Source organism: Xiphias gladius, chromosome 21 (genome assembly GCF_016859285.1).
Source record: "Xiphias gladius isolate SHS-SW01 ecotype Sanya breed wild chromosome 21, ASM1685928v1, whole genome shotgun sequence".
In the NCBI taxonomy this organism is placed as follows: Eukaryota; Metazoa; Chordata; class Actinopteri; order Istiophoriformes; family Xiphiidae; genus Xiphias; species Xiphias gladius.
This window is the reverse complement of record NC_053420.1, coordinates 4,315,217-4,329,096: the sequence shown is the minus strand read 5'-3', so window position 1 is coordinate 4,329,096 and position 13,880 is coordinate 4,315,217. Positions and strand designations below refer to the sequence as shown.

General features: G+C 43.2%; 1 protein-coding gene, 1 long non-coding RNA gene and 1 other non-coding gene across 5 annotated transcripts; 1 reads left to right on the top strand and 2 right to left on the bottom strand.

Moving 5' to 3' along the window:
- Positions 1 to 806: 806 nt before the first annotated feature.
- On the bottom strand, positions 807 to 3,085 carry LOC120783450. Of its 3 annotated transcripts, none has more exons than XR_005706339.1 (3): positions 3,028 to 3,085; positions 2,176 to 2,916; positions 807 to 1,338 (listed from the first exon to the last, which is right to left on the bottom strand). It is a non-coding gene; the product is annotated as an uncharacterized LOC120783450 (long non-coding RNA). The 3 variants fall into 3 exon arrangements; XR_005706340.1 differs by having other exon boundaries at positions 2,668 to 2,916; XR_005706341.1 differs by having other exon boundaries at positions 2,726 to 2,916.
- Positions 3,086 to 4,315: 1,230 nt separating this feature from the next.
- On the top strand, positions 4,316 to 9,388 carry lsm3 (LSM3 homolog, U6 small nuclear RNA and mRNA degradation associated). The gene is made up of 4 exons (XM_040116486.1): positions 4,316 to 4,434; positions 6,351 to 6,461; positions 6,686 to 6,781; positions 7,621 to 9,388. Exons 1-4 carry the CDS (start codon positions 4,414 to 4,416, stop codon positions 7,699 to 7,701), a joined length of 309 nt encoding a protein of 102 aa, XP_039972420.1. The 5' UTR covers positions 4,316 to 4,413; the 3' UTR covers positions 7,702 to 9,388.
- Positions 9,389 to 13,568: 4,180 nt separating this feature from the next.
- On the bottom strand, positions 13,569 to 13,640 carry trnaq-uug. Its single transcript has one exon. It is a non-coding gene; the product is annotated as a tRNA-Gln (tRNA).
- Positions 13,641 to 13,880: the final 240 nt, after the last annotated feature.

Sequence of the window (13,880 nt, the reverse complement as noted above, 5' to 3'; positions counted from 1 at the left end):
TAAAAATTGTCACAACAGTTAACAGTCTCTAAGAAAACCTGTTTCCCTCTTTTTCACCGAACTTAGAACTAACAGCCATGTTTCCATGGTAACAGCCAGTAACACCCGCTGACCACTGTTACCGTGGAAACGGGGCTCTTTGTCCTACACGGGCCCGGGGTGAAGGCGGCTTCAGTTTTAGATTTGAAATAAGTTGGTCTTGACCTTCGTGAAGCCGGCCCCTGGCGCAGTGCACGCTGGTTCACCGTCCTGTTGTCAAGGCTCACGAGGACACACAAATGGAGCGGAGTCCTCGTTAACGTCAGCAGACTAGACTGGTCAAACGACCACCACCAACCACGACCAGGTCAAGATGGTTGTACCGTCAACCGGGTCTACAGGCTGACGCGAGAGACCGACGGGGCGTAGCTTTTCACGTACAGCTGAAGAGTCGGATTCCTCTTGTCGATAGCGCCGCCACAGCGCCGGACGTGACCGGGCCGCGTCTCGCTTTGATTCTACGTCCCACAGGAACAGTGGTTAATTTCTCTACGTTTACCTGGCGACACACAGCGACGGTTGGCTCCTCACGCCGTTGCCCTGAGAAAAGGTCACGGGGTTTAACCCTCGTGGGAGCTGTTCGGCCTTCCTTAGCAGAGACCCTGTCCCTCTGGCATTTGGATTTCAGGTACTTGATCATCAGTCACGCACACTGAAAGATTCAGAAGAGTTCAACAGACAACATGTTATTTAGACACAATGGTGCAATGTGACTTTATTAGTCTGTCGGCGTCAAAATCAGACAATATGAGACGACGTTCTGCTAAAACAAAGACTTTTAATCTGAGGTCAAAATTCCAGTGAGAATTTTTGACAACGTTTGGTCGAGTCTTTAAAAAGTAAAAAATCTCATAATTATGAGTAAATTTACTGTTTTCACTGAAGCTTACACTCAATGAAACATCAGTCAAGACAAGATTTGATCATACAAAGTTCAAACACGTCATCGGACGTCAATTCGCATCATCTGTGGCACCTGCATGATCTTCACACGTTCATGTGGGTGTTGCTCAGTATGTCTTACAACAAGAGAAAAAAAAAACACGCATGTAATGCATCAGATGTGTGACAGTAGTTGTAAAATCGTACGTCATGTTGTAGCGGTGCAAAGTGATCCCGTCTCTAATCACTAGGACCAGACTTTAAACATGAGCTCACAATAACCTCTCGGCAATTATTTTAAAGTTTATTACAGCGAACGACTGACAAACGGGTTTCGCTCAGTCGGACCGGTGACCTCAACTTCTGCCTCCCTGCTGTTGGGCGCCATCTAGTGGCCGGTCTCTCCCGCGCTGGACCCTGCAGGATGTGATGATGGAGCAGAGAGAGAGAGAGAGAAGGGTGAAGGGAGGCAAAGAAGATGTGCTACTATTATTGCCCCATCTACCGCATCTAGGCCACCACCCCCCTCGTGTAATGGTGGCGGCGACTGCCCCGCTGATGCCGTTTTAAAGCGTGACATTCTGTACGCCGCTTGCGGCTGCAGAACAGGCATGCAAACGGAAGTGCCTGCATGAAACGTTTTTTTTTTTTTTTTTTGTTTGGACACAAATACACGTGCAAACCTAGCGTCCGCCGGGCTCAGCATGTGAAAATATCAACGGGGCGACCGCGAGCACTGCTCATTTTTGACTTTATCAGGGGTCCGGTGGCGTCTTTTCGCGAGCACGGTTCTGTAGCAGGGATCTCTTCCACCACAGAGCCACGCTGCAGCCGAGGGCGGAATGGGCAACTCCACTGCTCTGCTCTGCTCTGCCTCCTCTGCCTGCGCACACACCCAGTATGGAGCACTGGGCTGGAGTGGGAGAGGAGGCGCTTGAAACACACACACACACACACACACACACACACACACACACACACACACACACTAATACATTCATACACATGTTTAATATATACAGAAAAACAAAGAAACACAAAGTAGAATCAGACGCCTACAGAAAACAGTGAATGAATGTAAACTATGGAAATGCACTTGATTCTTTATTGTCGGCAGAGACAAGTGATTAAGTCGTTGGACGAGGGACGGACACTAACGTGTACAAATAGCGGAGCACAAACGTACGTTGCAGTTCAAACAGAAGTTGGTTTGTATGTGTTAATCATTCAAAAAGAAAAAAGGAAAAAATCCACCTTAGTTTGAGCAGACTTCACAGATGTGACAAGAATCGTGTATTAAAATTGGCCCAAGGTGACGTCTTCAAATCCCGTTTTGTCTAAAAAATAAAAATAAAGAAAGTTCAGAGCCCAAAGGTCTTCAGTTTACTATGATTTGTGACGAAGAGAAGCAGCGGCGGGGAGGAGAGAGATTGCGGAATGTTTTCACCGCTTTATCGATTAATCAACTGTCAAAATTAGCTGCCGATTACACTTCCGACCGATCGAATAACTGTTTCAGCTCAAATCGAAACTGAGTTTGAGTTGAACGTTTTTCACTAAAAAAAAAAAACAAAAACAAAACGAAACCCTGAAAGTTTAACTCGCCGTCCTGTTCAACTCTCCGACCTGCGAGTAAGGTCACACGCAGGCATGAAACTACTCATAAGGAGAAAGACGTTATTAAATCCTCATACGTGGATAAAACGCAATTTAAAAAACAAATCAAAACAGTTTAATTCTCTGTACATATTCATTCACGTGGCTAACGTTGCAGTTTCCTTTCTTCAAGCCAACAGTTGTTTACATGGTTGCAGTGCGTCGCAGCGGCCAGAACCGCGGTGCCGTCCGCCACTATCGGGAGCGCGTGTCGGCGTTGCGTCCGTCCGAGTGTCGCGGCTGCCGACGCTTCTCTCGACCCGAAACTCGCGTTTGACCCCGCGGAACTTGACAGATGCCCCCTTCTCTACAAGTCGCTGGGAACACGACCACAGACCGCTAAAGAAAGAATAAACAAATAAGTAAGGTCTCTTCTGCGACGGGATGGGGGTGAATCTGAAGCGGCGGGGAAACGGTGGAGTCTGGGGGTAAAAAAAATTGACAACTTACCGTCGAAAAGTTGGGCCCTTTGCGGCGCCGTACGGAGACGCGGCAGGATGGAAGGGTCTGGAAAAAAGCGGAGAGAAAACAGACGGGAAAATGGTACCGCTGGGCTTCACGTAGCGGGTTGCCAGGTTTGCAGCTTGTCCCCCAGCGCACATCGGGCAGCGTGAGCCGGTGGGACACGCACTCGGTAAAAAGTGCCAGTACAGCAAGAGCCACCAGGATACTTCAATACAAATAAAAGTCCTGCATTCCATTTTCTCATTTTTAGTATTATTATTATTTTTTGGCTTCAGTAAAAGTACGTAAGTTTTATCAGCACTACCCAAAGTATCAAGTAAAACTACTCTCCTCTACACAAACATTGCCCATGTGATTGATTTATTGCATCACCAGATCGTCAAAACTGATGCATCTCTGTGTAAGAAGCATTTCGTTGTTGCCAGGCGGTTTAATCTATGGCAATGCCTTATATTCTCTAAGCTCATCGTATGTTATTATGATGGGAAATCCTTGTCTGCAAAGTGACGAGTAACTGTAGCAGTAAAAAAGGACAAGACTTCCCTCTGAAGTGTAGCAGAGCACAGGAATAGTTAAGTAAACTGCAAGTAACTCAAAACCGTGGTGAAGTACTTGAGCAAATGTACTTAGTTTTTTATAGTTAATTATGTTCAAGCAAGTACTGTATATTCTTTTTTTCCTTTTCTTTTTTTTTGGTTTTGCTCCTTTTACTTATTGTTGTTACACAGCTGGTACAAGTAGCTACTATAATAGATAATAGAAATAGTATAATTGTTTATATAGGATTATTTCAAATCAGGTCAACGAAAGCAGTTACTTGGTTCAAAGGAAGCATCACATTCACGTGAAAACGAACATGATTTATAACATGAGACGAAGACACAAAAGAAAAACTTCTTGGAAAAATGAACCACCTCTGCCGAGGCAACTGGTAAACACAAGAGGAAATGAAATATTGGGAAAACAATACGAACATATTGCTCACCCCCACTTATTTTTCCCACTTCCCGTTTTTATTTTTAATTCAAATGACTGGTCTGTTTGCCCCAGTAATTTCTTTGCGTGTTGCCCTCAATAAATGTAAGCGTGTGTTGGACAAGCCAACAGCAAGCGAGCACACACACACACACACACACACACACACACACACACACACACACACACACACACACACACACACACACACACACACACACTGTCTATCCATTACACTGAACATCTGGCGGGGTAATATGGGAGAAATGCCTTCGAAACAAAAGTGCGGGCTCGGGTCTTCCGCGCTGTTATCTGAAAACGCGGTTCTTTGTTTTTTTTTCAGCGGACCTGGCAACCCCCGTACCGGCCAGACTACAGGACGCAGACTCGAAAATCATGGCGGACGAAGTGGAGCAGGTTGGTGTAGCCGCGTTCAATTCTGCTGTTGTTTTTCCGCAGCGCCTGCACACATTTATCTAGGAAGAATGGCGACGGACAGTTTTCCTCATGTACTCGTCTCGGCGCGATTATCGCGTCACTTTGTGCCTCGTTGCTCCGTTTACAGCCCGGCGGGGCCCGTCTGGCAAGCTAGCCGAGTTAGCTTGGTTAGCCTCCAGACCCTCGAAATGACAAAACGTGTTTGTTGACTGGTGCGAGCTCCGGTTCACGTCGAAGCCCAGTAAAGATTACAACCGGTATAGGTACGAGGAGGCCCAGAGCTGCAGGTGTTGCCCGGGTCTCTGTTTTTGGCTACCGTGGCGTTGGCCAGTAGTCGAAAGCATTGGGCTCGTTTTGTTAAAACGAGACTGCACGTCAACCGGACGCAAATATAAAACTCCAGAGATTAAATGAATTACAAGCAGTGGGTTCTACAGTGAGTATACCAACAGAACTGAATTCACTTTTCTCCACCTCCTCTCCGTCTGCTCTCCAAGTGTTGTGGATTAGTTAAGTCTGGTTAAGTTGTCCTAAATTAGCGGCGAGAGCTGAGCTGAGCTGAGCTGAGCTTTGCTCGAGACATCAGCTGCAACAGTAGTTACTCCTGCCATACTCCCAAAACCTCTATTAGCTACTTAAGGCAAGACTTTTTGATGGACTAGAAATACTGAAGCTCACACTTGTCTGCCCCTTGCTCTCTCTCTCTCTCTCTCTCTCTGTGTGTGTGTGTGTGTGTGTGTGTGTGTGTGTGTGTGTGTGTGTGTGTGTGTGTGTGTGTTCTCCAAAGTTAGGTGCTTTAACACAAATACGCACTTCTTCTTCACATGTCTGCTCCCTCCCTCACAAATCCGCTGCAGCTTCTCAGCTGCCCCTGTATTGTTTATTATGTTTTTTTCTTCCAAGGATGCCTCGGTTGTGTGCTGGAGGCTGAGTGTGATTTTTCGAATAAGTCAAACCTATTAGAGCTTCAGACTCCGCACCAAGCATTTCACCAGCCGTAGCCGCAGTTTCTGCTTCTCTTACTGTCATGAGGAGAATCCCTGGTTATTTATGAAAAATCCTGAGAACTTTTTTTAAACACTCACCTCTGTTTTGAGGTAGTTTCCAAAATCATGAAAGACTTGATTTAAAATAAAATAAAATGAAATAAATGTCTGCTGCAAAAAACAAAATAAAATTTAACCTGTTTCCAAATTTGGAAACATATTTTCTAATCCAATAAAGATCGTAGCCTGACAAGACATAAGTCCTTCCTTTCAGTGAAACTAGCAATTATTTTCATTATCAATTAATCTACTATTATTTTTGATTTAAAGTTTACCCTATGAAAAGTCTAACAAAGTGGACTTCCCATCGCAACTTACCATGGTTCAAGGTGACGTCTTCAGATGTCTTCTTTTGTCCGACCTAATGTCCAAAACCCAAAGATATTCAGTTCACTTCGGTATTAAAAAGAGAAAAGCAGAAAAACCGTCACATTTGAGATGCAGGAAACTATTTTTTCTTGAAAATTGACTGAATTTACTATTGCATATTGTTTCAGCTCTTGCCCACCCACCCATGCTCGGTCTTTATGAGTAGACTCAAAATTAAAGAGTTTAAATTTCAGTCATGTTGGTATATAATGATTTTACTTTCAATTATTTTCTATTCTCAGAAACAATAATGCATTTTTACTTTTATTTCAAAACAAGCAAGGGGATTTCCAGACGCTTGGATTAGGAATCATGGACACCTTGTGAAACGGCCACAGCTTATACCGCACACAGAATATGTCTTTATTCAGATGGTTACAGAAACAGCAGCCCACTGCAATTTAATGTCTTTTTGTCCTCAAAGTTGCTGATCTCTGTATCTGCCGTAGTTCTAACAAACGTCCTTTATGTGTGCTGCAGCAACCGACCACCAACACGGTCGAAGAGCCGCTCGATCTGATCAGACTCAGTCTTGATGAGCGGATCTACGTCAAGATGAGGAACGACAGGGAGCTCCGCGGCCGACTGCATGTAAGCTACACACACAGAATCTCCTTACGCTTCCTAAAAATGTCTGAAACGCCTGAAAGTCTGTGTGATTGTGCAGTAGGGTTTTTTTTTGTTTGTTTTTTTTTTTTTAAAGAGATGTATACCAGGAATAAGCAGTTTTGTTGCTTCTGGTACATTTCTGGTGCTCTTGTCTCGCAGAGTTTGGCCTGTACTATTTCATATTTTTGGTTGGGTGTTTGTTCCAGGCCTACGATCAGCACCTGAACATGATCCTGGGTGACGTGGAGGAGACTGTGACGACGGTGGAGATCGACGAGGAGACTTACGAGGAGCTCTACAAGGTACAACATGGACCTGAAACGCTACTTTCATACTATAAATGCATATTCTTATTCATTTATTGCACACATTATACAAAATACCATGTGTTTACATTACCCTTCGTTGACATGGATAACCAGAATCGTGACCAGAAGCGAGACCTTGCCATGAGTGGAAAGGGGATCTGGTCTTTTCAAGATGTTGAAGGGCAGAATTTTCACAAAAGTGTCTACAAATTAAAATGTTGTTGTACTGTTTGAATACCTGCGATGGCGTTCTGAGGTCTGAGACTCTTATCATTTGTAGTTTTGTCTCTCTGTAAAGAGTAATGATCAGTGTGTAGATCAGTGTTACACAGTTGGCTGACCTGCTGTCTGCGTCACAAAATGTACAGACTGAAAGCAGGACTGTGTTTAAAAAAACAAAAAAAGAAAAAACAAGGAGCCGTGTTGGTGTGGCTTGGTTGTCAGGGGGCACAATGAAATGCAACCCAAGAAGGCCGTGAATTTCATACATTCAAACTGAGCAGGACATTTTACAGTTGAAAAATCTTGACAGCGGTCTCTAGTGGACAAAACTGTGTAATGGTGATGCTGTTTCTAAATTAGCTGCATCCTTAGCTGTAGAATTACGGCAGTGCAGCATGGCGGACTCCGTCTACGACGACCTGCTCTCTATGTAGATACGAAGGGTTCATTCTAAGCTAATGAAAACACAGCGATACTTAGTTTCAGGGGATTATTGATATAATATTCCAATTTCAGCCAACAGATCCCCCTAAATCCTGCACACTGGTCCCTTTTAACAGTATATTTTGAGAATGTCACTCTAAAAGTTTTTTTTTTTCGTGTCCTTTTAGTCGACCAAGAGGAACATCCCCATGCTGTTCGTCAGAGGAGACGGCGTGGTCCTCGTGGCCCCGCCTCTCAGGGTGGGCTAACAGCGACCATTTCCTGGTGTGAAGGAGTGTTGGTGACAGCTGGGAAGTCTCTAACCCTGAGGAAGAGGGTGGTGCTGTCATGTCAGGCTTAAACAGGGGGAGGGTTAAAACATCGTCAGCCTCCATGTGTCAGGCTCTGTCGTCAACACCGACCTCTCATTTTACATCCATGACTCGAAGGTCAGAAACTTCACAAACTTCCTTTTGTGAGGCTGCAAGGATATAAAACATGTTTTGACTCAAGAAACAAAAGTAAGAGGATATTTGTTTTGGACCTTTCTTTTTGTAAAATATTTTATTTGGGCACTTTTTTTTTTTATTAAATTTGATTTTGGGGTTATGGCGATTTCAGGCCAATATTTGAGTTCTGTTTCTCAGAAAATGTAATTTGACGTTGTTCTCTACAGCGTTTAATAAATCCCCACAGTGTTAGTTGTTAGGCCAGAAAGATTGAATATCATTTTTATTCACCCCTTGAGGATTTAGTTACTTCTTAATCCCAGTGTCTCCAAGTACCTGACCACGTGACGGATGTCTCATCATTGTTTCAAATAACTGCACTGCCTCAGATATGTTTGTTTGAATTTGTTTTGGCAGAGGGGTTTAATGTGATTCTTCATCTTGAAATGACTCCTCGACTGAAACTTGTACGTTGGTTCAAAGCAAATGTCTTGCAGTTACTTTAAATCCGTGATCTGTGAATATTTGGGAAGTTCTTTGAGTTTCTGTCAGATGGTTTTAGTTTAATCTTTTTATATATATTTTTGTAGTGTTGTGTTGGATTTGAGAGTACATCATGCTCAGATGTGGAGACGTTTGATTTCATTTGGTTTTGGTAAAGTTGAATAAAAAAAGGTCATTTGGAAAAGAAAGAACATCCATCGAATCGTTTGTAAAGTTAATACAAATTTAAATTTTAACTTCATTTTGTTCTCTAAGAATTATAAATGCTACAGTCACTTGCGTTTGCTGTATAATGCAAAATGGGCTGACTGTAAATTTATATGTATCAGAATTTCATTTAGAAATAGGGAATTTTTCTGTTCATGACTACAACCTGAAAACAGCCAACCTGATGCTGCCAACCGAATGTGTTCAACGACAATATAAAAAGACTCCACTACAAGTAATAGTCATACATTCATACCTTTTTATTGTAAAAAAAAAATGTACCTCAAGTTTAAAAAGCAAAGTGCTGAAGTACAGTGTCAGCTATGGAGGTTCCTGCATTATCCCTTAATCTTTGCGGCCTGTTTCCTGTAGAGTCGCCCTGTGATAAAATCTTAGTTATTTTAGTTTATACTGTGCTCACCTAGTGCGTACTATAAATAATGGTTTAAATGTGAAATTGCCTTTAACTAATTGACTCACGGAAAAACCGGGGCTGAGTGTTATTCCACTATAGGAGGCTGAAACACAAATTATTGTGCCGGGTCCGGTACACAGCATCCATTTGGGTATTTTAATCTATAACAATGCAATGTTCATACTGTATGTTTTCCATGTAAAATCTGTAATCTAACTACAAACTATAGCTGTCAAAATAAAGAGTGGAGTAAAAAGTACTAAATTTTCCCCTCTGAAATGTGGTGGGGCGCAATTATAAAGTAGCATGAAAGGAAAACTGGCAAGTAAAGAGCACAAATTCTTGAGTAAATGTACCAAGGAAATGTACTGAACTCTTGTAGTGCTGTGTTTTAACCACCAGATGGCAGTGTAGCTCTAATAAACCACCTACAGTGTCATGCTGTTTAACACATGATGGTGGGCTAATGATGAGGATGATGGCTCAGGACTGAGTCTGAATAGGCTGCTGGCCTCCCCACAGACCGACAGACATAGAGCTCCATCATCCGTCTGTACCGTTACGTCATACCGAACACTAAACCAGACCTGTCGACCATCACTGCATTCTTTGCGACACTAACTCTCCGAGTGGCTGGAAAGTAAAATCTTCAAAAAGATGAGACGAGCCATTTCCTCGCAGATGGGATATAATGAAATCGTGTGTCCGACCGGTTCCCTGGAAAGACTAACAGACGGTAAGATAGTGACTCGTCCAGCGTCTTATCTGAGGCGCGTCAGTCTGCTAATATCAGCAGAAATCCATGTGCAAAATGCCACATTTGCTGGTACTTTTCAGACCTTGTGGGTGCCGCACTTGTGGGTCCAGGTCGTCCGGAATCAACAGGAACATACACCGACAGCCAGAACCGTGAGGTAGTAAGTAACATCCCTAGAACAACCAACTGGATGTGTGCTCAAATTTCCTTGAATGCTCACAAGGTAAAAGAGGCTGACACTTTTTCTTCTGAAAACAGCGGTTTCAGAAAAAGGGAAGAGCATTTTTAGCCATGCTAGGAACGTGGCTCTAAGAATGGCAACGTCGGTCTGTGGGTCCATTTTTTATTTAGTCATTTATTTATTTTATTTTATTTATTTAACCTTTATCTTCACAGGCAAGGCATCAAGAACAATTTCCTATTTACATTGATGGTCTGGCAAGTCCCAGAAGACACTGGTAAGGGGTCCACCACTTTGGTCCAGACGGAAATATCTCTATACTGGATGGATTCCCATCAAATTGCGTACGGACATTTATGGTCCACAGAGGGTGAATCCTAATGACTTTGGTGGTCCCCTGATGTTTGTGATGTAGCGCCATCATCTCACTTTATTTTGATTTTACGACCAAATACCTGCTAAGCTAATGACATTCCCATCGGCCTCAGCTGTACTCTGTTCTTTAGTGCTAATTAGCCGGAGTTTGTACTCTTATTATTCAGTTGGTGGAAGATGTTTGGCACGGTTAAAAACACCTAGAGTACGGGACATACTAATGACTGAAAGCACACGCCGTTGCGTGCAAAACAAGGCAGCCTACGTCTGAAATGTGACTGGGTAGGTTTTCCATTCCAATGTCTTTGGTAGGAAGTTCCAAGAATATTGTTCTTGGCTGAATCATTGTCGCGTTAACTGGAATGCTGTACTTGCACATCTTCCGACGCCGAAGGGGGAATATAACTGTCAGCCAGCTTTATCTGGTCATCGCACTGAGGCTCCACCTCTCCACCACCATCCAATGATTTCACCGGGTCCTGTGCGCAGGCTTTCCTATCCTAAGAGTATTTAAAGGTATGGGAGAGTCAGGGTTGGCGCCAGTTTTCCCCAGTGGTCAATTGTATTACTGAAACCTAAAAAATGACCTTTTCCCACAGGCCGTCATTATAAAAGACACGTCTGTAAAACTGCTGACAACGCTGTGAAAGGAACGCAAGGTCACTTGTTACTCTTTGTGTGGAGAGTTTTAGAAATGTAAAAATTTAATGTTTGCAAAGCTTCCTCTAGAAAGGTCGCTCAGAATAGCTCATTTTGTTTGTGACGTCTTCTCAGTGTAGATTCATCGGTCTGGGCCCGGCGGGTTCTGGAGGAGAGACACTGCTAAGCTTGTGCCGTCGGCCGCGCAACATGCAAGCAAACCAGTCGGACTGAAAAACCGTTCTCAGTGTATACTCTGGGTCAGCGACTTCCGTCGGGATCCACCTGGAACGGGTGCCATCATGGAAGAGTATGATGTTACCGCCATGCATTCACTGAGCCTTTCGGTTGCTCTTCTAGGTTGTCGCCCCCCCGCGGCAATGTCTGTTAGCGTAACCCGACAGCAGATGTCTCATTAGGTCAAACATTTTACATTCCCCTGGCGCACATCATGCACCTGCATCAGATATTAACTCGGTGTGTTCAGGCAGCCTCCGTTAAACAATAATAAAACAATAAATATTAACATCATTCAGAATTTGTTAACTGCTTACAGAGACAAGTTTTCTTTTCCTGCCACACGTCTGGATTAGCTGCTGTTACACCAGCTTTGAGGGATTCTTTTGTCAGTCTTTCAGAAATCTAAGGCATGTCCCTGGGGTTTTCTATAAATACAGCGGCTTCAGAAAGTACTCTGAACCCTTCACTTTTTACAGACTTTGTGGATTCTACTGTAAAACTTCCGGAAAAAAGAAACAAACCAAAGATAAAATCTCTCATTTACAAAAGTATTCAGACCCTTTGCTGTGGCGCTCAAAATTATGGTCAGGTGCATCCCCTTTGCTTTAATTTTCCTTGAGATGTGTCTTGAACTCGATTGGAGTCCAACTGTGGCAAATTGAATTGAGTGGACAAAGTTTATAAAGGCACACACCTGTGTACAAGGTCCCTAAATTCACACTGCGCGTCAGGACAAAAAACCAAGCCACGAAGTCCGAGGAACGCTCGTAAGACATCTGCGATAAAGCTCCGCAGAGATGGGAGAACCTGCCGTAAGGGCGACCATTTGGCAGCAATCAGGCCTTTATGGTAGAGCGGCTAAACAGAAGCCACTTTGAGCAAAAGACACACGTCAGCTCGCTTGGAGTTTGCGTAACAGCATTTTAAAGACTTGCCTGAGGCCTGAGGAAAAAAGTGTGTCTGGTCTGATGAGATGAAAATTGAACCCTTTGAGCAGAACTCCGAACACGATGTCTGGCGAACACCAGGCACTGCTCATCACTGGGCTGATACCGTCCCTATGGTGAAGCATGGTGGTGGCAGCGTCCCGCTGTTGGGGCGTTTATCTCAGCGACAGGGACGGGGAGCCTGTAAAAAATAACAGAGCTTCATTCTTTCACTGTCAGATATCACAAGTTTGCGATGTTCAGCACATTCCAGCAGTAATTTGAAGTGTTGACAGACAGACAGGACTGTCCTCAAACATTATGTCATGAAATACTTAATGACTTCATGCTTCACATGTCTTTACGCTTGTGTCAGAAATATTTTCTAATCGCTGGAGCCCCGATGTGATGAGGCCACATCGCTTGGCATTCACACTCAGGCCAAGAATGTCTCTGATGTGGCTGAAGTTATTTTAAATCTGCCACTGTCACTTTTCCCTCAGCCCCCAAAACACCAACACCGCCGCCTGGTCCCTTCATATGCGGATTAGAGAGGTAAGCTTAGACTGGAAGTTTATCGGTTGGAATCCCTGACCGAGTTACTGTTATGCTTTCACATTTGCACCGAAATGCAGATGAATACACCACTTCTGCTTATTGCTTATACAGTTAGCGGCCGAATTTAGCCATATTTTTTGGACAGTATGAGTCTTTGGATAGTAATGAGCCTAAAGAAGGACAGTGCAGTAATGGACTATGCTGCAGGAGGGTTTTGAGAAGTTCCTGCTCCTCTGATTGAGATATATATATATATATATATATAATGTATATATATTTTTTCAGAGGCAGAGTGATTGTTTTCTGTGCGGTAATCACAGAACATGATATTTTAATTTATCGTGCTAAATTCGAGGTATGAGAGCAAACACAGAGGGGGATCATTCAAAGGGTGAGATAATAAAACCACTTGTTAAAATGAATAAATAAAAAATAGGGTAATAGGGATTTGATACAGGAATAAAATACATTGATATTGTTTAGCAAAAGTATATATTATATTGTGGAATGGATTGATTTTTTTCTTTTTTACCTTCTGCACCACCCAGCTGTCTCACAAAACAATGTTTAATTTATTGAGATTTCTGCATTTTTGTAGTTTACTTCTTGTCAAGTTTAAAGAACCTTTTCTTTCCTAAAGCAGAATATCACATTCCATGCAACTCCCAACTTTGCCTTTGCGATACTATTTACTTAAGTATATATCTTAGCCACGGTTTAATTGTAATGTTCAGCTGTTGAAGACGATCGTTACTTCATGTTTGATAAAGGAAATATATATAGACGGGCATTACCTTTACCCAGAGTCTATGGTACACGGTCACATTTTAATAAGGTGTTCCTTCATTGGCATGGGATTCAAAGGTGAGGAACTAGCCACATTGAAGGTTCCACCGAGATTTGAACTCGGATCGCTGGATTCAAAGTCCAGAGTGCTAACCATTACACCATGGAACCTGTTACCACTGTCTCTATTCACACATCAACAGAAACTCAAGAGTGGTCTCACCCCTGTCACCCGATTCTCAGAAAGTAATATTAAAGTAAGTGTTGCCCAAAATGTCAAACCTCTCCTTAAAAGATGACAGAGGCGGGTTCGCAAGGCTTGGGAGACATTCAGTTGCCTTAAAAGAGTCGTTGACGAATACCCCGTTTCCATTGGCCCAGGGTAGGACACTTGAGTAGTGCCGTTTTCAT

Bases quoted from the DNA above. Each gene is read 5' to 3' on its own strand.
- lsm3 (XM_040116486.1), top strand. From the start codon at position 4,414: ATGGCGGACGAAGTGGAGCAG. The intron at 4,435-6,350 runs GTTGGTGTAGCC...TGTGTGCTGCAG, and splicing joins TGGCGGACGAAGTGGAGCAG to CAACCGACCACCAACACGGT. The intron at 6,462-6,685 runs GTAAGCTACACA...TGTTTGTTCCAG, and splicing joins AGCTCCGCGGCCGACTGCAT to GCCTACGATCAGCACCTGAA.